The 20,767-nt window shown below is 38.8% G+C and overlaps 1 protein-coding gene across 1 annotated transcript in view; it reads left to right on the top strand.

The window, feature by feature from the left end:
- SLC44A3 (solute carrier family 44 member 3) overlaps positions 1 to 19,562 on the top strand; it is a 45,183-nt gene extending 25,621 nt beyond the window's left edge. The window contains exons 12-17 of the mRNA XM_059821766.1: positions 3,026 to 3,182; positions 5,667 to 5,750; positions 15,460 to 15,597; positions 16,072 to 16,308; positions 18,111 to 18,209; positions 19,340 to 19,562. Of these exons, the coding sequence (XP_059677749.1) occupies positions 3,026 to 3,182; positions 5,667 to 5,750; positions 15,460 to 15,597; positions 16,072 to 16,308; positions 18,111 to 18,209; positions 19,340 to 19,345 (721 nt within the window). The 3' untranslated portion in view covers positions 19,346 to 19,562. The remainder of the gene's footprint in view (positions 1 to 3,025; positions 3,183 to 5,666; positions 5,751 to 15,459; positions 15,598 to 16,071; positions 16,309 to 18,110; positions 18,210 to 19,339) is intronic.
- Positions 19,563 to 20,767: the final 1,205 nt, after the last annotated feature.

The following is a 20,767-nucleotide window of genomic DNA, read 5'->3' as shown; positions in this document are numbered from 1 at the left end:
AGATGAACTAGGACCAAATTTTTAAAGGATTCCTCTTCCCTTTTCAAATACATCTGCAATATTTATGAGCATCCTTTGCCCTAGTTACATACTTGACCTAACCCATGTGAAAGAGCCATCCGCATGCATGTAGTCAGACCTGTCCCTTGTGGTTTTGAGAGCAGGTAAAAGGGCAGTTGGAAGTACAGTCTGTGTGTTCTCTGTTAGTCTGATAATGTCTCTTTTATTACAAATCTTGTAATTTATTGTATTTGTTTAAAAACTGAGATTCATATTTACATGTATGATTCATTCCTTAACACTTCTGAAGTATTTTACATAAAATCTCTTTTTAGGCGGTCTTTGAAACAGATGAGGCAGGATTGAAGAAAACTGTAAGCACAGCTCTGAAAAGGACAGGCTTTTGAAGAAAGGAGCTTTTTTTCCCTTTCAAATGTCTGCGTCTTTTGGGTGTGTCAAGATTACATTTTTTTTCTTCAAACAAAAAAGTTGTTCTAAAATGAAAGCTGAGATGCATGTGTGATCATTTGATTCAAGGAACTCAGCGTTAAGAAAGCTATCGAGTGTCACAGAGCTCACAAGAAAATAAAGACAATTGGCAGCACTGAAGAAAGAAAATGATTAAAAGGTGTGATGTGCTATTGAGTACAGGTTCACAGGATTTTGCAATAGTAGAACAGTCCCATGGTAACATAAAATAGGAATACCAAAGAGGAAAAGCAAGCCATGGCCCTACTCAGTCTTGTAATCAGTTCTATCAGGGAGATTCCTGATTTTCCCTGATACATTGAGTGTATGCAGTGGAGTCTACATGCACAGAATTCACTGCACAATATGAACTGCCTACAAAACCTTATGCGTATGGCTGACTGTATGCTAGTGCTGAAGTCATTTCAGGATTGCAGCCATATGATGTACAAAGCTGGGTGAAACTTCATCCTTAAGGGTAATTTGGTGTAGGTGGATGATTGAGCCGATCTTGAGCTTGTTTAGAGTCACAAGCATCACCTGTAGTTGTGTTTAGCTACCCATTTTCCTATATTTCCTACCCTGAGCCAGAATTACAAGGAAGATCTGTTCTTTTTCTGATCTGTTTGGAATCAAAGCAAGGAAGCTTGTCAGACCTTGTTCTTGTGAGAATTCCTTTGCTAGGAAAAGAAGGTGTGGAAAAGCATCTAAATGTGTAGAAATTTATCTAAACTAAACTTCAAATTTTGACGTTCCAGTTCATTAATCAGTCCTGTTAAAAATATCAAAACCCTTCTTCATTTTTCTCTTCAGTAGCAAGTAAATTATTAACACAAGAGTAAACTTTGTCCTTTCTGTATTTCTCACCCTTGGTTAACATTTAACTTGCAGAAACTTATTCTTTTATATTCTGAGATCTGACTGAGACTGTCATATGTAAGGTGGTGTACGAGGGAAAAGGAAACAATGGTACTATATGGATAGAATAACTCATGTATATTGCAATGTATGTGTTTCTAGCACAGAAACCTGATGACTTAAAAAAACCCAACAAACCTTCCTTATTCAGTATAAAATTCCACTATCCCCCAAGCTGTTCCCCTAGTTGTAAGACCAAAAATAATAAATGCAGCAACTGCTTTGCTGGAATTTCCTATTTAAAATAATGTGGTATATTCACATATTTAAATACAACTTCTCAGCTGCAAAGTATTTAGTGTTTTGAATTAACTGCAGTGATACCTTCAAGACTCTTGCAGAACTGTGATACCTATCTTGGTGTAGTGTGTATGATTTAAATCCTTGCTGAAGTGAGGATTTAATAAAAATATATTTGTAGAGCTTTTTAGCCCCAACCAGTCACTCTCTTATCACCGCCTTTTTATTTTTTAGTTTCTTGTGCAAACTATTAATTTTTCAAGATAATAGAGGTTTTGAAGGAATCACTTATAAAAATAGGACATCTTATTTGTGATATAAGGTTCGATCTTTACTTAACTACTTAGTCAAACTGCTGCTGGTTCTGTTGCCTGATTTTTCAGGGTTGGCCGATTGCTTAAGAGTTGCTTTATAGAAGGGCTATTTATGACTATTGATCAGTGGTTTTTTTATAATCCTCTGAAACATTTTTCAAGGTATTTATAGTGTTAATCTAATTGATTTTTTTTTTTTACAGCATTTGAAGAGGGGTGAGGGAGTGGCTTTAAGTTCATTTCCTGGTTTTCGTATAAATTCTTGAGAGCTGTGTCATACTACTCTCTGTAAATGATTGACATTAAACTGACTTTTATAAAGGAACCGAGAAAATAAAACTTGTATTTAGGCCAAATTTTTATCTTTGCTTTTCAATTTTGGGAAACACATTATTTCTCCAAAACAATACAGGTTAGTGTGCAGTAGAATTAAAATTTTTAGGCCAAATTGTAATTCTAAACAAATCATATGGTATTCCTTTTTTTGTGTATTCCATTTTAAAACAAATCCTGTTAAATGGGAAAAAAAAGTATTAATTATCTGAAGAAAATTTAAAACAAAATTAGACCAAATTGCAACAATAAAATTAGATAGTAGATCTCAAGTTTACACATGAGAGCTTGTGATATTTTTTCTAGTTTTAATTTTACCACTGAGGCAGAAATAGCAGATCCATTCCTTCAGACTGAAGTCTTGCAGAAACAACAGTCAAATAAAAGATTGCGGAGAATGAGAGAAGTGACAGAAACTGGAGAGAGGTGTTCAAGGAAGTATTCTCAGATGTTGTTCACTTACTTCTGGTATTTTCCATTGTAGATTTTTTCTAGATATTTTTTCCATTACTGAATACACCAAAACAGTCATTGCTTAAGAATTAAACTAATCCAATAAAAATTATGAACTTGGCTGCTTTCCTTTGGGCTAAGGTGAACGTTCAGATGAAGTCAGTAGGAAAACGGGTTGTTCAAGTGGGAAAGGAGATACCAGCTTAATTCTTTAAATTTAAAAATACTGAAAAGATACAATGTATATCTTCTTAAATAAGTTTCTAAAACATTTTTAAATTGTTTGTTTTTCTTTCTAGAAATAAAAAGAGCCCACCACCTCACCCAGTCCTGTCTTCCATATCAGTTCTTTTTTGCTATCATCTAGGAACTGCTGTAAAAGGCTCGTTTCTAATCACAATACTGAGAATACCAAGGGTTGTTCTCTTGTACCTTTATAATATCCTAAAACAAAAGGTAGGTATATACTTCTGTAACACTATAAAATTAGTAGTTACAAGGTGAGATTCATGAAAAAAAATGTGAAGAATATACTTCTTGCTTAAAAATGGATGGTATGGTGTGAATTTTATGTTTTATCCCGTTTTCTTCATTAAGAAAGCTTTTTCCATGTGCATTTTTTTTTTCCCTCAACTCGGATATTCTTAAAAGCAGAAAACTGCAACATTAAAAAGCACCTTTATTTAGTGTCTATATGTAAAGGTTTTTATGAAGGATAAAGGAAAAATTTGGCAGAATGCTCTTATTTAAAATTTTTGTATCTTAAATTTTAAAAAAGCAAAGGTAAGTAAGAACATTATTGTTGCATATAAAATGTCTTATAGAAAGTATTTCATCTGCCTTGTAATATGAGTTTATAGAAAGAATGTATGAAATAAGAACTGTTCCAGACATTTGTCTAGGATCCAAACCACATCTTTTAAGATATATAAAAAATATAGCTGGGCTCTTTTGATTGTTGCTTGCCTTCTTTCTATCTTCATGCATCTCCGCATCTCTTACCATTGCAGTTAGTTCTGGCACTTTGGCAAGGAGAGATGACTGTCATGACTGCACAGCTCTGATTTTTAGAGGAAGATTTAGGCAAAGCTTTTAAATGTAGATCTCTTCCTCTAGAGTTTGCCTTGGCCTTGAAGCATGTTATGTGTAGTTATGAAAGGGTATTTACATTGACTATCCCTGGTACCTATGAGGCATGTATGCGGGGTATAGTTTGTGAATGCTTAAATAAAAGCCCCTTGTAATAAGGTACTTGAGAGATGTGTAAGTGTCTGGGTTTATGTCACTTTCATATGAAAGACTTGGTTATAAAACTTGGTGAGTTGGGTCAACTAGGAACTTTGTTTAAAGATGGTAGGTGGGATGAGTTGTGCTAAAAAGAAGACAAGAGTATTTTCTGCCTTTAGAGGAAGTAAAATAAGTGGGCTTGTTGGGTACACAGTTTTGTAATCTGAATAGCTGCAGAAGATTTAACTAGCAAAGAAAGATTGTGTCTATAGCAGTGTGCTACAAGCTGCGTTTGATCCAGTTGCCAAGCATTCAGCTGAGGATGTGACGTGACCCATAGCTGTAACTGCTCCTATAGAGGCTATAAAGTGCTCAGGCCAGCTCGTGTCCCCAGTCAACAGAAGGATCCCCACACAAAGTAACCTTGCTCCTTCCCATGGGAGAAAGGACAGGCTGTGGCCCCTTTCCATTGAGGCTCTTTCCATAGAGAGCCAGGGTAGTGGTACTAAAGGATGGAGAAGTGATGCTGCATTCTTGTAGAGCTCACTCAGACTTTGCCACCCTTGCAAAACATGCTGCTGTTTTCTGTGAACAGGAGGAAAAGTCTGCAAGCTTGCAGGTGAATTCACAGATGTTTTCTACACGGCAGTCTTCAAGCAGAATCACAGAGGAAATTGCAATAGGTTTTTAATAAACGGTACTTACTATCATCTCTCCAGCAATACACGCAAGATTAAAGTATTTCTCTGCTGTTAGGAGTTGCATGTACAGTCGCCGTTTTAAAGGAATTATTCCTGGAATATTTCCAACAACTTCTTTGGAAAAAAGTTGGGACGTTTGTGGTTTCTGCACGAACAATGATAGTTGTGGGGACCTGAGGTTTTCATATAGTGAATGGAAGATCTCTGCTTTCCAAAACAAAAGAAAAACATTCTGACCTCTGGAAAAAGAAGGTTAAAAAGACACAAGTATCACTGAACTGAATTTTCTTTTGCTGAGAAAAACAGCCAGTTAAATTTGGAAGGCTACCATGGCTACCAAGATGTCTTTTGCTTGTCTTGCTTGGTAAATTCTTTAAATGATGAGCGGTTCTGAGCTCGTGATGTGATGGGGTGGAGAGGGGTGGTGGAAGAAACACTGAGTTTTTCTGCTCTGTTTTTAGTATGAAATTAATATAGATCAATGGTCTATGAATGGTCAGTTCTAATACATGCTTTTTCCTCCTGTCTTGAAAAATGAACGTATGCTCTGAGTCAATACACACACATGTGTGTATGCCCATTCTTTTATTTTTGTTCATTAGGGTACCAGTCATTTCAGAACTGTAAAGTTTTTTTGATAAACAAAAAGGTTAAAGATCTGTCAGTGTACTCCCTGGTCACTGCAAAGTACTGTAAGGGTTACTGACTTGCCTGCCTGTTTTGTTCTCCAGGCAGCTGCTAGCTCACAAAGCTGCTTGCAGCATTTATTTTCTTTTCCCAGAGAAGAATCTTCCATCCACAGGAAGAAAAAAAAAAATGCTCAGCTCATCAGTCATTAATACTGAAGGGTCTGAATTAAAAACAGTTCCTATAATCCAAAAGGAGATACCTGCTGCCTGAGTGAATGCTTTATTAGAAGAGTCAGTCACCTGTAAAACAAGTTTTTCTAAAGTGGCAGTTTTGTTTGAATCTAATTCTGTGTCCAGTAACTAAACATTTCATTTTATTGCAGGAGAGTGTCTGTGCAAAGTGCCTGTTCAAGTGCTGTTTCTGCTGGTTCTGGTGCCAGGAAAGTTGCTTAAGATACTTTAACCAGGTACACTCTATCATCTCTCTGACACTCAACCATCTGCATTCCTGGTCTAGAAACCATGTGTGTATGCTAGCTCCATTTAGCATGACTAAAGCAACATCCAGTGTGCACAAGCCAAAGTTTGCTGCTGGCCACCTAAACTAATCGATCAAAAAAGTCTTCACGTGTAGATGGAACTTGTTGCAAAGAAACAGGGAATTGACAAACATGCAAGGTGCAAGATTTTGGAAAACTTGTTGATACAGCTTGGGATAGCCCTTTCAGATGGCCACTTGCTATTTCTGAAGGGAAGAAGACTTAACATTTTGTTGAGTTGTGCTAGACAGACTACTGAAATACAGAGGGTCCAGGTGGAAGGAAGCAATGAAGAGGTCAGAAACCCACCTGGAGATGTGTCATTAAACTAGATACAGTATTTTCCACCTGAAAGTCCTGAATAAAGAAACTTTAACTCCTGGCTGATGGCCATTATCAATATATCTGGGAATATGATCCATGATGAAAAAGCCAGATTATGTAATATTCTCTTTCTTTGAAAGACATCTTTGTTGTGTTAGCAGTTTTGTTTCAAAAGTGTTTTTATTGGAAATGAGTGATTTCTGACATACAGCAGTTTTTCAGATACTTGACTCCTACTTTTTCTGTCCTGATTCTTTTCTCCAAATGTTTTCCAGCTCTGTATAAATGACTGTTAATTTTTCTCTTTGTCAGTCCCCTTTTGTTATCTCTGATGACTGTGGTATTCTTAATGTGAAAGGCAATCAGATGTTCATGCCGATTCCTGACTCTCTGACTGTTTCGTTCTTTGTTCTCATTGCTGAGGGCAGTAGTGAAGTAAACGAGACAATTTTTATAAAGGGTCTGACTTCTCATCTAAAGTAGTTGCATAAAATAAGCTTAATCTTGGAAAACTACGAAGAGAAAGTTTTTCACTTAGTTCAGCCTAGATTAAATACTTGTGCAGTGAAATCTCTGGTTCTAGACGATGAATTTGCCAGACTTACATTTTTTAGATAGATCTTATGGTCACTGACTTGGTGAGGAATCTCAGGGTTCGTTTTGACTCCAGGCTTTCCATTTGTAGTCACCCTTTCCTCTTGGCTTCCTGCCTTTCAAAGAGATATCCAGCATCCCAGTGTTTACTTTCTCCAGCTGTTGTATGCCATGTGTTTGTTAAAAGAAGAATTAATTGCTGTAATGTTCTTCCTTTTGTTTCAGAAGGCTGTATTGTAGCTCTTGTTCCCTTAAAAGATTTCCTGTTTCCTAATCTATTGTAGGCAAATTTCTGTTTTTATATGAGTTGTGGTTTTTAACCTAATGATCATAATACTGTGTTTGCTGTTAGATACTTGTTTGTTTGAACATCTTTTTGGCAAAGATGATGGTGTTACACGTGCTCCAAATCCAGGACAATTTGAGCGGGGGTTAGAGGAAAAGAAAAGCAAGAACACACACTAAGATTTTAATAGAAATTTTATCTGTATGAAGGGGTAACATTGGTCTCAGATTATTGCATTTCATAGAGTAATTAATGTATCTAATTAGTTTTTTCTTTTTTTCTTATAAAGAATGTATTCAAGCCTATTTCTTCAATTTTGTAAGATCTGTGGACGAATGTAAAAAAGAACAAAAAAAAGGGAAAAAAAGACAAGTCTGCAGTTTTAAGCAGCTTAACATATGGCTTGATTAACAGAAGTACTGAACTCTTGAGAGCTTTTACTGAGATCGGTGAAATGCTGCGTACAGCCTTGAAATTTCACTTAGGTGTTGAACATGGACTTGAGAGTAGGACTTGGAAGAGTTTAAAAAATTGCTTGTACCTATGTTTCTAACATTTTGAAAGTATTTTTTAGTTCAGATTTTGAGTTGAAATTACTGAAATGTGGAACAGCTGTTATAAAAGTTGGTCCAATGCTCATTTCCTTACTATATTTTTGCCTTTTATTCTAGTATTACTTTCATTATAGTATAGTAATAAGCATATAATTATCTGAAACGCTAAAAAAAAAAGCCTTCCCCATCACTTCTGCACTATTTTCTTCAATCTGTTAGTTATATTGCTTAGATGCTTTAAATTCTTTCTGCTCCTTCATTCACAAGTTTAATCAGGATTAAACAGAGCCCCTTGTTTTCCCTCTGGGGAACTTGCAGATGAGAAGCAGGTGCTGGAGGAAGTAACACCGGTGATAGAGCGTGAGCTTCTTTCTTCCCATGCAGTACCAACCAAGTGCTCTGTTACATTATCAAAGAGTATTTTTTGGGATGAGGTGCCATCTTTCAGGTGGGATTTAACTTGGACTTGGACAGTTGTGTGCATCCCTGAAGTGATTTGTTCTCTGCAGGCTCAGCTAAGTTTTGTTCAGCTCTCCTGGAACTTAACTGAAACAGGGCCGGAGAGGTACCCTGTCATCTTCCCATTATGACAGAGTGCTGTGCTAGATGCTGACAGTTGCAATATTTCCAGTGGCGGTGGTTGGAGGAGGGGTAATGTAAACCCAGCATCCTGCACAGATTGCAATGTGGATAATTAGATTCTGCCTTCCTAAATTTCTCTTGGATTTGCAACTGGATCCTGTGCTAAACTGTGGTGTAGTGTTGCTATGTGCTGTTAAACAGTTCACTCCTTAAGCTGTTCCATTTCAGTCATGGGCAAAGTGATTCATGTGTGTGTATAATCCATTAGTAACAATTGTAAAGCACTCTGGGTTCTATCTGGATGAAAAGTGCTTTGTGAATATAAAGTCATTATCCTTACTTGACAGTTCTGTTTGCCAACACTTGTCAGAATTACCAGATTTTTCATCTTCTGGCTCTGATGGTTTCAGTGTGTTCCAGATAAACATATCCAATCACCTCAAGTAAAATGGGGGAGACTGAAATTTCTCTTCCGTAAAAAGAATATATTGGGGTTTTTTAATGTGGTTTGGGAACTACAAGGTCTGTCTGTCTCCTGCTTTCTTAAATTGTAGTGGCAGTCTTAGCTTTTGATACATCAAAGCACTTGCTTTTTTTTTATTCCGTTTACAGCCTTGTTGCAGTGACTTTTTTTTTTCTTTAAACAATATATCTATTTCAGGATAGTTTTGCTTTTCTGTGTCTGCTTTGGGTTCATCTGCAGCCAGTTGGCAAGCAACTGCTCCAAAGTGCAGCACATGGATTTCTGAAGGAGTAACTGAGCAGTATGTGGTTTCTCTATTTTCAACAGCGCAGTTACTTGCAGCATAGTCTTCGGGGCCCTGTGGCAGCCATTACCAAAGTTGGCAATGTGTTTGCCTGCATTGGCTGGTACTGAGACCCATCACTGATACTGAAAGCTAGCAACTGTCTAGTGTAAAAAAACAGAAGCAAGTCTGTCTAATGGTCATATATCCATGGCAGTTGGTTGTCTCTTAAACTTTGTATGGAAGCCTATCAGGAGTTTGCGGTTAAATGCCTTGTGGAGAAGTGACCTAGATAAAATCAAAATTCATGCATGCTAATGTAAGTACAGTTCTCCTCTGCACTGCCAAACACATTGTGCCTCACCCCATCAAGTACTACTTTTGCCTCCCAAAAACAATACTGCATTTTAATGTTACCGGCAAAATTGCTTCTGGACGTTAAGTTAAATTTTCAATCATCTTGAAAATATGGTTGGTTAAAATGTTCATCTTCAGTGAAATTATATTTTAAATATGTTTGTTTTCCCTCTAGAGGCTTTATATATGTGATAACAAGAAATAAAATTCCTTTGGATTTACTTGCTCTGTAGGGTGAACCATGTAGGGGATAGAGATGAACAAGGCTGACTAATTCTTGCTTTGATACCTTTCTCCTCTCCCCTATCCCATTTAAAAAAAAAAAAAAAAAGAGAGAAAGAAAACAGAAGGCAATGAAGCAAGTGACCAATAATTCAGTGCTTTTAAGCAGCGTAATTTACGAACAACTCTCTGGAAATGTTCAGTTTGATTTTTATCTCAGAAATCCCAAATGAGAACATTGTTGCATTAACTGCAGAAGCCACTGTAAGCAACTCTAGTAATGATGTGATCATGATGCAATGGGCACTTAAAGCAGGGTCCTTGTGGTCCAACCCCTGTGGTTGAAATGGAGCCCAGGTGTAGCAATGAGATGCTGCAGGAAAGGACACCCAACTACCCTCCGAGGAGAAAGTTGTGTTTGTCCTACCCACTGGATGACAGCCATGGAGGGAGTAGATGACACGCAAAGCAGGAAGCAAGGGAAGTTGAAGGACAAGATTTTCTCAAGTCCAGACTGCAAATATAAGGTGGAATGGAAATAAAGGAAAGTTGTGCTTCTTGGACTGCTTGGGAAAATTCAGGAGGCAATTGAAGGTTTTCTTACAGAGGGTAATTAGCCTAAGAATCAGAAATAACCGTTTCTGTATTAGCTGTGTGCTTATTGGTTGGAAGGGGGCGAGGAGGATATTCTCTGTATGTTTGTCAACCACAGGACAATAGCCTTTAGTTAACAAGGCTGCAGAAAGGGCAGATTCAGTCCTGGAAGGTATGAGAGAAAATACTTGCACCAGAAAGAGGGGGATAAATGCCATTGTACAAGTGCTGGTTAGGTGATCAGGCTTATCTCACGGGGCTGGGGGGGACACGACGACAACATGACACACGGGGACTGGAATATCCTGGTGTGTTTACTTTGACAAATGAAAGGTAAGAGCAAGCCCATTAGCCATCTATGAGTATATCAAGAAGAGAAACAGCAGGGAGGGATAAGAGCCAAGACAAGATCAGCAGAAGAATGAGTAGATGTAAACTGTTCATGAGTAAATGTTCTCTGGAAGTTGGAAGAAGGTTCCTAAGGACCAAGGGACAAATGTCTGGAATGGCTCCAAATGTCAGGGTTGGGAGAGGGAAAAGCCCTAAGTAGTTTAGAGAGGGAGCTTTCCACTTAAGAGAAGAAATTGTATAATGTGCTAATCTGAAGTAGCCAGGGACTGGAGTGGCTGAAAGTCCCTTCCAGTCTTACATGTCCTCATCTCTTCAGTGGGGCCTCACAGGCCCACGTTGCTCTAATTTCCCACCACTATCTGAGAGACACGATACAGCTTTCTGACTGGGTCACTAACTGCTGTACAGCAGCCACAGAAATGTCATTGCCCCTTGCTACCGCTGGATTTTGTTTTCTGAGGGGATTCCACTGGCAGCTGTGACACTTGCAAGCTAAGACACTTAAAGTCCAGCCGGAGCTGCACAGCGTTGCGCTGGGTGTAGCTAACCAGGGCAGCCCCCAAGAGAGTTGGCAGCAACAAGATCAGATCAGGCTGAAAATACCAGCAGAGCAGAAAAAGCTGAAGTGGGATGTGAGAGCAGCATGTCTCCTGCTTCTTTTTTAAGAAGATTCTGTTGCTATGGCAATCCTCTCTTCCCCAAGCTCATTTTATTAAAGCAAGTCCTAGAATGGAGGACTGAATTCAGCTGTTACACAAAGTAGCAATTATTCTCAACAATTGCAGAACTTACGGCCTGGATCTGAGCCACAGCGCCTTTCTCATGAAACTAGCAGGTCAGTTTTTCCAAGACCTTTGACATTCTGTGTTGTGAGGCACAGAAGGATGTGTTCTTTAAATAGGTTTTTTTGCATACTGTGGTATTTGGAAATATGTAAACATTCACATTCCTTATTTATTCGTCCTGACACTGAGAAACTAGTGTCTCGTTCCCAGGCTCCAAGCCAGAGGAGGCTTATGTTCTTCACAAAGGTGGTGATGCAGTACCAACTTGCTGGTGCAAGGACAAAGACTGTTCCTGACCCACTCTTTCCCATGCTTTCTGATCAATGGTGTGCTATCGATGCCATTACTACTTGCTTGTCACTATAGCAGAGACTACCATTGTAAAACATCAATTCATCAAGCAAAGATAAAAAACACAATAGCTATATTGGGTCAGACTGAGTCTCCACCTAGTTCAGTATCCCATCTCCAGTGGTGGCTGTGAGTGAACGCTAAGGTAGAATGCGTGTATATTTCCATCCCCGTGCTGTTTCTGAATCTGTTTTCAGCCTAGGGATTTCTTGAGCTGAGTATGTTTTCTGCGTGTTTAATAACTCTCAGTGGATTCCTTTTCCCTGAACTTTCCCAGTCTCCCTTGAGCTCATGCAAACTTTTCGCAGCTAAAGCATCCTTTGTCCAGCAGTTCACAGCTTACAGACTTGCAGTGAGAAGAAATACCATCTGTTTTCAAATTTGGCTCCTACTACTTTGTATGGTCCTCCCCCTGCCTAGTCTCTGTTCTGGAAGAAACAGTGAGCCATCTAACCCTACCTACCCTCTGCGCATTTCTCATGATTTTGTAGCCCTCTTACCACATCCTCCTTCAGTCATCTCTTTTCCAGACAGAAGAGCCTGGTGTACTCAGTTGTTCCCCAGACAGAAGACATTCCATACCTTTTGGATCACTCCTGCTGCCCTTCTCGCAAACGTTTTCAAGTCCGCTAAAGCTTTTGTGCATGGGAAAAGATAATACATTCTGTAGAAAAACACATTTAAATTACCTGTTTCTAAATGATAGCAGGTTCTTAGCTGACCATGGTCTACCATCTTAGCCTTCGCAACTGTCTTTTCTTTGAAAGGGATTGGGTTGTTGCACATACCCTGCAACTGGACAATTAATGGGATATCAAAGCTTCTTAGTCCAAAGTCCAAAATGATTTGCAAATATTGGTAATAGCTTGCGTGTATTAGGTGTTCTTTGGTGGGTAAGGATGAGAAATCATTTAAGCTCATTTCTGTGCAACTCTGAGTTTCATGGAAACATACATTTGCTTAAATGTTAGACATGTATTTTGTTAGAATGTGTAGATTTCTATGTGGCTGGATGGGATCAGGGTATGGGGTCTGTGTTGGGAGACTTGAGAATTGTGAGGAAAGTGTATGGAGCCACAGTCTAGGCTGAACAAGAAACCCTCCCATTTTTTTTTTTTTCTCAGATAAAGAAAGGTAGAGATCACTTGGCTAAGTCTTCAGCTTGTACTAGTAACATTCTTGCTTTACCTATGTCAATGACTAGTTTTGTAGCCTTCAGCAGTTCATTCATTTCTGTGTCTCTCTTACTCCTTCTATAATGTTGGATTATTACCTGGTTGCCTTTCTTGCTTGGATACTATGACTAGTTGGTACTTACATGATTTGTTGAAGGTGTAATTGTTGTAAATGCCATTTTTTTATCAACTGGTCTGTAACATGACAAATCCCTACGCAGGTAGTATTCAGTCTCCAGCATTATTTTCGGTCTTCCCAAGATAACTGTTCTAGTTAATAAATATCAGAAATTCTTTTCATTGCACATTCCTCGAATACCAAAGTGGCTAATTCAAGAGTGCAAACAAACGGTTATTTATTTTAAGTTTTGAAACAATGTTTGTACAAGTGCACGTGCATTTTCAACATTCTTTTTGATTTTTAAAACAGGACCTTTTTTGCTATTTATGATGAATACAGAATCTCTGTTTAATTTATTGGCAAAATTTGTACTGACCTCACCAGATCAGGATCTGCTCTGTGAATTTAGTTCTTAAGGGACAGAAACAAACTCAGAAAACCGTTTTCCAGTTTGTGTTTTAATTTCCTGTCTGTTAATGGGAATGATGAAACAGACTTAACTTACAGCATGTTATAAAGATAGGTCTATCCATGTTTGAAATATGCAGTGACAGCTATAGATGGAAGACAGAGTGGGCGCTTGACTTGAGGCCACCTACCCTATGCCTGTGGCCTGGGGAGACGGTAGCCCAGCAAGGCTGGCACTGGCCTACTGAACTGCCAGCTCTCCTGCTGCCACATCCTGGACCGATGCTGCTGTGGGCGAGCTTGCAGGCCGTCGGGTTTCCTCACACGGGATGGCAGCAGGCTGCTTACAGACCTGTCGGGTTGAGTGAGGCAGGTGGGACAAGGATGCTTCTCTTTCAGAGGTGTAAGCAACCGAGAAGGCAAAGGTATTGTAGTCAATGCCTGACCGAGCCAAAGGGTACACATCTCTGCTGGTCCTGTTACAGCAATCCCCGGGGAAAGGAACAGCGTCAGTATGAATGAGAGTTAGCACAGAAAGCACTTTTTCCTGTTTAGGAATGAAGCAAACTTGCTTGTGTAAACAGATTTTTATGCAGGCACTCTATGTGTTTCTGTAGAGTTCAGTGGAGTCTTTGATTTTTCTTAGAGTATGCAATAAATCCATGGTCTTTTATTCATACTTTTTCCATCTATGGCTGTATTTGCTACTATGTAAGTACAATATTTACAGGATGTCACTGTTTACTTTACTCTTTTTTCGCTCACCATCAGAGAAAAAAAATCCTTTGTCATCAATAAAATAAATAATATCCACAATAAAGAGACAAAGGATCTTTTGACTGCATTTAATTTCTTTCGTTCTGTGTAGTATTTTAAGATAATGTCAATATAGCTTTGCTACAGTACAGTATGCTGTAGAAATTGCTATGGGGTAAAGCTGGACTCTGCAGAAATAAATTTTCTCTGCTTTCAGATATTTGAAGCTACTTTATATTTGGATTTGTGAGAAAAAACAGATTTTTGAACAGGAAGTGTTTTGCAGTAGGCCAGTATAATTCACTTTCAGCAAACCAGTGGTGGTTTTTTTCACTTCCAGGTGAAGCAGAAAGTAATCTAAGCACCAAGTACATGTTGTGGTGTATAAATTCCTTCAGAACAGTAATCTCTTGCACACTGTGGTTCTCATTGACCAGAGTGATGTAACTAATGTTTTGTGGCATAATCCACCTTCTAATATTTTGGGTAAAGGGAAACTGCTCATAAGACTTGCTGATAAAGTTCAGCATGCATTTCAGGTATCTTGAGTGCTGTTTTTTTAGCTGATATTTTGGACACAGTTTCAAAATATTATTGAGGAGTTCCATAAATGGGACGTATATGTCAAGTTATGCACAACAAGTACTAAAACAATCCAATCCATGAAGGTAAATATTCTGTCCTCCCCACTTGTCTTGGCAAGTTTCCACAAAGAGAAATCTTGCAAAATTCTCAATACCTCAAAAAACTGTGAGTGTCCCTACTGTCTGTTGAAATTCTGGTTTGTTGGGGTTTTTTTTTGTGACGTTACACTCACTGATCTAGTCCAGTATCCTTTAGCTGTTCTTTTCCAGTAATTTTCACAATTGGTTTCATCTTTCATGAAAAGGTTTATTTTATGGCTATAGTCATAAGCTTAAATTTCAGTAGCATATGAGTAGTTTGAAAGGGCCATGTATAAAAGCTTTTTAAGCAACTTTTAAATGACTTGATAACTGCATAACTTGATTGTTCCACTTACATAGTTTGCCAGCAGTCTTGGAGATAGATTCATAGGAAATAAGCAAGTAAGTTTGGATAGTGTGACTTCAGGTAAGTGTTTTGTGGTAATTGTGTCGTATTCATTAACAAAAATTAGGGTAGAGAACTTTGGTGTTTTAAAATAAATTGGAGAAAGGTGGGTTCAGAAATTTATTTAGTCACTATTCTAGCATTTGCTAATGGTGGAAGTTATGTAGAAAAACTATTTGAAGTTAGAAGCATAGTTATTATAGTTACTTAAAATAAAATTGCCATATTATGCAAAATAACTCTATATTCTTAAAGTCAGTATTTCCAAATAGAGTTTAAGGCTTTGCATTTTGCTGAAGTAAAATCTAGATTATAAGACTCTTTCCTCTCTCACTGCATTGTTATCTTCTCTCATTTCAGCATGCATACACAACCACAGCCATAAATGGGACAAGTTTTTGTACGTCAGCAAAGGATGCTGTCTTTATTTTGGCAAAGAATTCTGCTAAACTTGCATCCATTAGCTGTTTTGGAGATTTTATCTTATTTCTAGGAAAGGTAAGACTAAGAAAAGTACTGTTCTGTGAAAAATCAGGGTTTGTTTCTCTTTTCTTATACCTAAAGTAAGTAAGATTTATCTCTGTTAAACTCAGTGTTGTTAATGCTGTAAAATGAGTTCGGGAGAGAAGGTAATGTTTGAGGAATTTAATCCTTTTTGTAATCTTTACAGAATTATTTAGTTGGATTGCAGTAGTGTCCTTGGTGGCACTCTTACAGTTCGCATTGCATCGAGTCTTTGGTAAATACATAGTAAAAGATTGCCTCTGCCCTATGGAATCTACACACCAAATTGAACACAAAGTGCGACAACTATGTGTTGCCAGAAACTGCATCGCTATCTCCCAGATGAGATGTGCTGTTAAAATATTGGCTGTAATGTATTTGCCTTAGGGTTTTAGGGGTTTTGGTTTTTTTAATAAACATTTCTACATGATTAATGAGGCTGCATGTCCCTCTCATTGCCCTTCACAGGTGTTTGTTGTATGTTTTACTGTTTTTGGAGGACTGATGGCATTTAACTACCATCGGGAATTGCAAGCTTGGGTAGTTCCTCTGTTGCTGGTTGGATTTTTTGCCTACCTGATGTCCCACAGCTTTCTGTCTGTGTTTGAAGTGACAGCAGATGCCATGTTCCTTTGCTTTGCTATTGATACGGAGACAAATGATGGATCTGCAGAGAAGCCATACTTTATGGATCAGGAACTGCTGGTAAACCTCAGTGATAACAGCAAAGATATTTGAGCCATTCATTTTGGGGGCTTTTTGTTCCTCCAAGACCTAGTAATTTGAATCCACAACCCATGCTATTTCCTTTCTAACACCTTAGAACAGGATGGGCTCAGGGATATAAATCATACGTGAATTTAGAAACTGAAGTAAATGGCTCCCTCTGGCTCCTGTGTGCTAGCTATGATCTTCTGCCTTCTTTTAGATCATACCCTTTAAGTAATGGATGACTTTTTAGGCCTTATTAGATATATGTTCAATATACTGTTGGTAATTAAAAAATATAAATAAATAGATGAGTTATCTGCAGAGGCTGATCCATGGGGTGGTCTAAGATTAGATGTTTATATTTATTGCGACTTACTGTACAGTGACAAGCAAAAGTAAACAACAAGGAGCTTCTGGTTGCCAGTAGCAGGTCAGGTATCCATCCACTTCGTATGGATACTGTAGTTCTGAACAAACTTCATGCAAACTTGAGTTGCTCTGCTTCATACCTATACAGATTCTTTTGCCAAAATACTGTCTTCTGTCTCTTGATTCAATTCTTCTGCCTCTGGACTGATTGTTCTGTGTCTTTACCCTTACAATTACTGTATTGTATTACAAGCATTTCCATGGAGGATCATTACGTAGCTAATAGTGATGGAGAGCTTTAGTTAATAGCTGTATTTGAAGCATTTGAATGTATATATGCCATCCCTTTCATATTAAGAGAATATTTGAAAATGCAGATGATTTTTCCTTTCATGATATTTTTGCCAGTTCTGTCTTTTCCTTCATAAACCATGCGACAACGAAAATCTTAGTGATTCATGAAAAACAAACTCAGCAGCCAGAATAGCTCATATGATACGAATCTTCTGGATGGATTTCTTCAGGACAGTGTCAGAAGAACTGTTTTGTTTTTCTTTAATGCTGCTGTTAGATTCCCTGTAATGCTTATAGAATTTTGTTGAAAACAAAAAGGCAGCCTAAAGATAGGCTTAACCCTTTGCACAGCAGAAAGCAAATAGATATTCTTTGGCCTTAATTCAGAACAGTACTTAAGCACATGTCCCGAATGGGAATGTTACTGAATGGAAAACTCTGAAGCCTTGACCTCTGTTCTTCTCCCTCTGTTTTGCCAAATGCTAAAATACTTCTTAAGCCAATTCTCCGTCATGAAACAAACAGAGGCTTTTCCTTTCTCCACTTCCAAACTTTGTGGTAGTTTCTCTTTAACTCTGGTCTTAACTCCTTGTAGTTAGCCATGCCCTAGGGCCTTGGGTGAAGAGAGGACTTTCCACAGGGGTAAGGAGTCTTCCAAGCCAAGCAGGCTGTATAACCTTGTATGGAAGAACTGGGGGCAGCACATCCAAACTCTTCCTCATTGCATGATCAAGAGTAAGTTTACTCACGTAGCCAAGAACTTGGAGTTTCCCAACACATGAAGGCATTTGACTTGGGACGTCTGTGTTACAAACATCTGGGGGTGGAAGGGAGGCTCTGTGGCTCTCAGGACAATATGCAGCAGTGGGCGGAGAGCCGGGTGAGGGATTTCAGACAGCCAGAGTCTTCATTCCTGTAGTAGGAGATGTAAGAGATTCTTGATTTGTCCTTCTCGGTTGCATTCATCACCCTTGCTGCCTCTCCAGAGACCCTCCCAGTATCACTCAGTGTCATCCAGCTAGGAACCAGCTATGGTTTCTTAGCCCCAGGCTAATTATCTTCTTTTACCAGGTATTTTTATTTACATAATGGCTTGCATTCCCAAATGATCTCACCCTGGTTTTTGCTTGTAGACCTTTGTGAGTCAGAGTAACAAGTTAACAGACTGGCAAAACCACAGAAGCCTGAGGCCTTTCCAGGACAGTGAAGATGGGACAGAGCTGCAACCTATGGTGAGACAGGAGTGTGGGATATGTATTTATCTGCCAGCTAGTGTGTTTGCCTTTATGTCCCAAGAAGAATGGACGTAGGCTGTTGTGTACCTCCTGATGTCTCACGGCAACCGACATACTGTACCCAGTATCCTGTTTTTCCTTCTGTTGCTTTCCCTCCCCAGGAAAGCCTCTGCTGGTGCAAAATGGATGGATCAAATATTTGTTCTCATCAATTCTTCCCATTTCCCAGTGTGCCCAGCAGAGGAAGAGAAAGATCGGACAATGGCAAGGGGGCGGGAGATAAATCCTATTCAGATAGTCCTTCACACGTCTGCTATAGCAAAGTCAGAAGAGGGGTAGTCTGCTTGATTTCATGCCGGAACTGCTGAAGTTCCAGAGCTGTAAGACCAGAGCTTAGAGGCCTTCCTTCTCCACCCCCACCCTTTTTCTTTGTTTCTTTTCTATCAGTGTATGTATTTGTTTACTCTGTTTTATGCTGGGGTAAAAAAGCTGAGGCCCCACACCCAGGCTTGGGAAAGTCCTGAGAATGAACACTGACTAACTGACATCTGAAAAAATACTGCAAATTGCCCAACCTGAGAAGCTGCCCAGCAAGTTCAGAATCTGGGCTGATTTTCCCCCAGCATCAGAGGGGCCAAGCCAGGGCTGCTGGAGAAAGATTCTGTAGCAACAGCCACTCTGGCACCTACTCCTGCGGGATGCTACTACTAGTGTCTTGTGTCCTCCTAGCTACTTCTTACATGAGTGTAACAGATGTTGGTGATTTTTCTTGATCTGCTTTCAAGAGGTACCAGGCTCTAGTGAACCCTCACGCAGTCTTGTGGGCATTCTGCTATAGGCAGTTGGGCTACAGAGCACTGTTTATTGCTGCAGTGAGGGAGAGTTGTACTTGATTTTTTCAGTGTTTGGGTCTGTTACTGAATTCTTCAGTAACTTTTTGCAGAGCACAGATACCGGGGAGTGGGGTGGGATGAGGTAGGGTGTGTGGGGGTATTCCCTGCAAGAGGATTGTGGATTTGGACACAAAAGAACCTTAATTATTTCCCTAGTTTACTCTTGTGACATTTAAATGCAGTAATAGGGCTACTGCTACACATTATTTGACTCCTTTTTTTCTCTCTTTGTAGACTTGAATGTGAAGTGCACCAGGAAGTATGAAGACAGACAAGCAACAGCAAAAACAGTCATAGGAAAAAAGTAAAGATTGCCAATACCCCAGGACAAAGTATTAATTCTCTAAATCTCTGTTGTACCTTCTGCACTGGTAAAATAACACACAATCTGTTTGTATGAATAATGTACTTTGTGTGTCGGCACATCTGATTTTTATTAATGTACTTGTTACGATGGCCCGGAAGTTGTTAATAAACGAACTCCTTGTAAATTTCTGTGTTGTCAGACTAAAAATACTAAGTCGACAAGGTCATGGAGCTGTCCTTTTTAGCTTTTTGGTGTGTCAGCTAACATGGGGTTTTTTGATGCTTCTCTGGGGACACTGGACCAGACATCCCTGGATCAGTAAACACAGAAACATTTGTAGAGGCAGCACTCTGAGATGACTGTTTCCTGATCTATTCTGTGTATCTGAACAGCCAGTGCAACCACATAAGGAACTGTACTGAGCTCATTGATGGAAATCACCACTGATAGAAATTCTCTGTAGTCAAGATAATTAATGGTTATGAGGTAGGTGTCTTTGTTTTAATTATACTGTTTTGGGAATGGTTTTTACAAGTCGGTACCATAAACTATCCACTGGCTCCCCTCCAAAGGGCAGATGAGGAATAGTCCTTTTTTTGTAAATAAAAATAAAAAACTACTTTCCCTTTGCAACTGAAAAGACAAAGAAAGCAGAAAAATTTGTGTCTGGATTTAAAGCTTGACAAAGAAGTAGCAGATGAGCAGTGGCTGGACAAAAATGAGATAAAAGGATGTTATAAATAATACTTAATGGAAATGTTAGCTGTAACATGGATGTGAAATACAAAATATCATGGAGGAATGTAGCAAAGAGACTGTCAGGGCTCTAGTCAGAAGAGGGACATGGTAAGTGTAGACACTTTAAAGAGTAACTTGGTAACAGTCTGTCAGCATTTTCTTGTGAGCAATTCTGAGGTTTGTTTAAACTTTATACCTGGACTCTGGTTATAATACACTTTCATGGGCTCCACCTCGTTGAGTATGGGGTAGTTCTAGATTTTACTCTGTGGCACATGATTTTATTCTCTTTATTCAAAAGCTCTTTTAACCTTTTGTTTGAGGAGAGGTTTGAGGTGGGAAGATGACTCCAACTAGGGATTTCAGTAAAGTACACATCAGTATAGGAAGTGACATTACTGCAGGTAAGTGACTCGTAAGCTGCCATAATGATAGATTAATAAACCTTTGATTAGTCACAGCTTGGAAGTGACATACAGAAAAGCTCATTGATGGCCTGAATGACAAGTGTTTCAGCTAAATACTGTATCTGAGCTGCTCTTGAAAGGAGACTAGTTATCTGCTAGGGTATGCTAATAAATACTTGCCTTTTATTCTTCATGTAATTAACTTTTGTC

The sequence above is a fragment of the Gavia stellata genome, chromosome 10, assembly GCF_030936135.1.
Source record: "Gavia stellata isolate bGavSte3 chromosome 10, bGavSte3.hap2, whole genome shotgun sequence".
Lineage (NCBI taxonomy): Eukaryota > Metazoa > Chordata > Aves > Gaviiformes > Gaviidae > Gavia > Gavia stellata.
The sequence above is the reverse complement of the archived record's forward strand: the minus strand, read 5'-3'. Positions and strand labels throughout refer to the sequence as shown.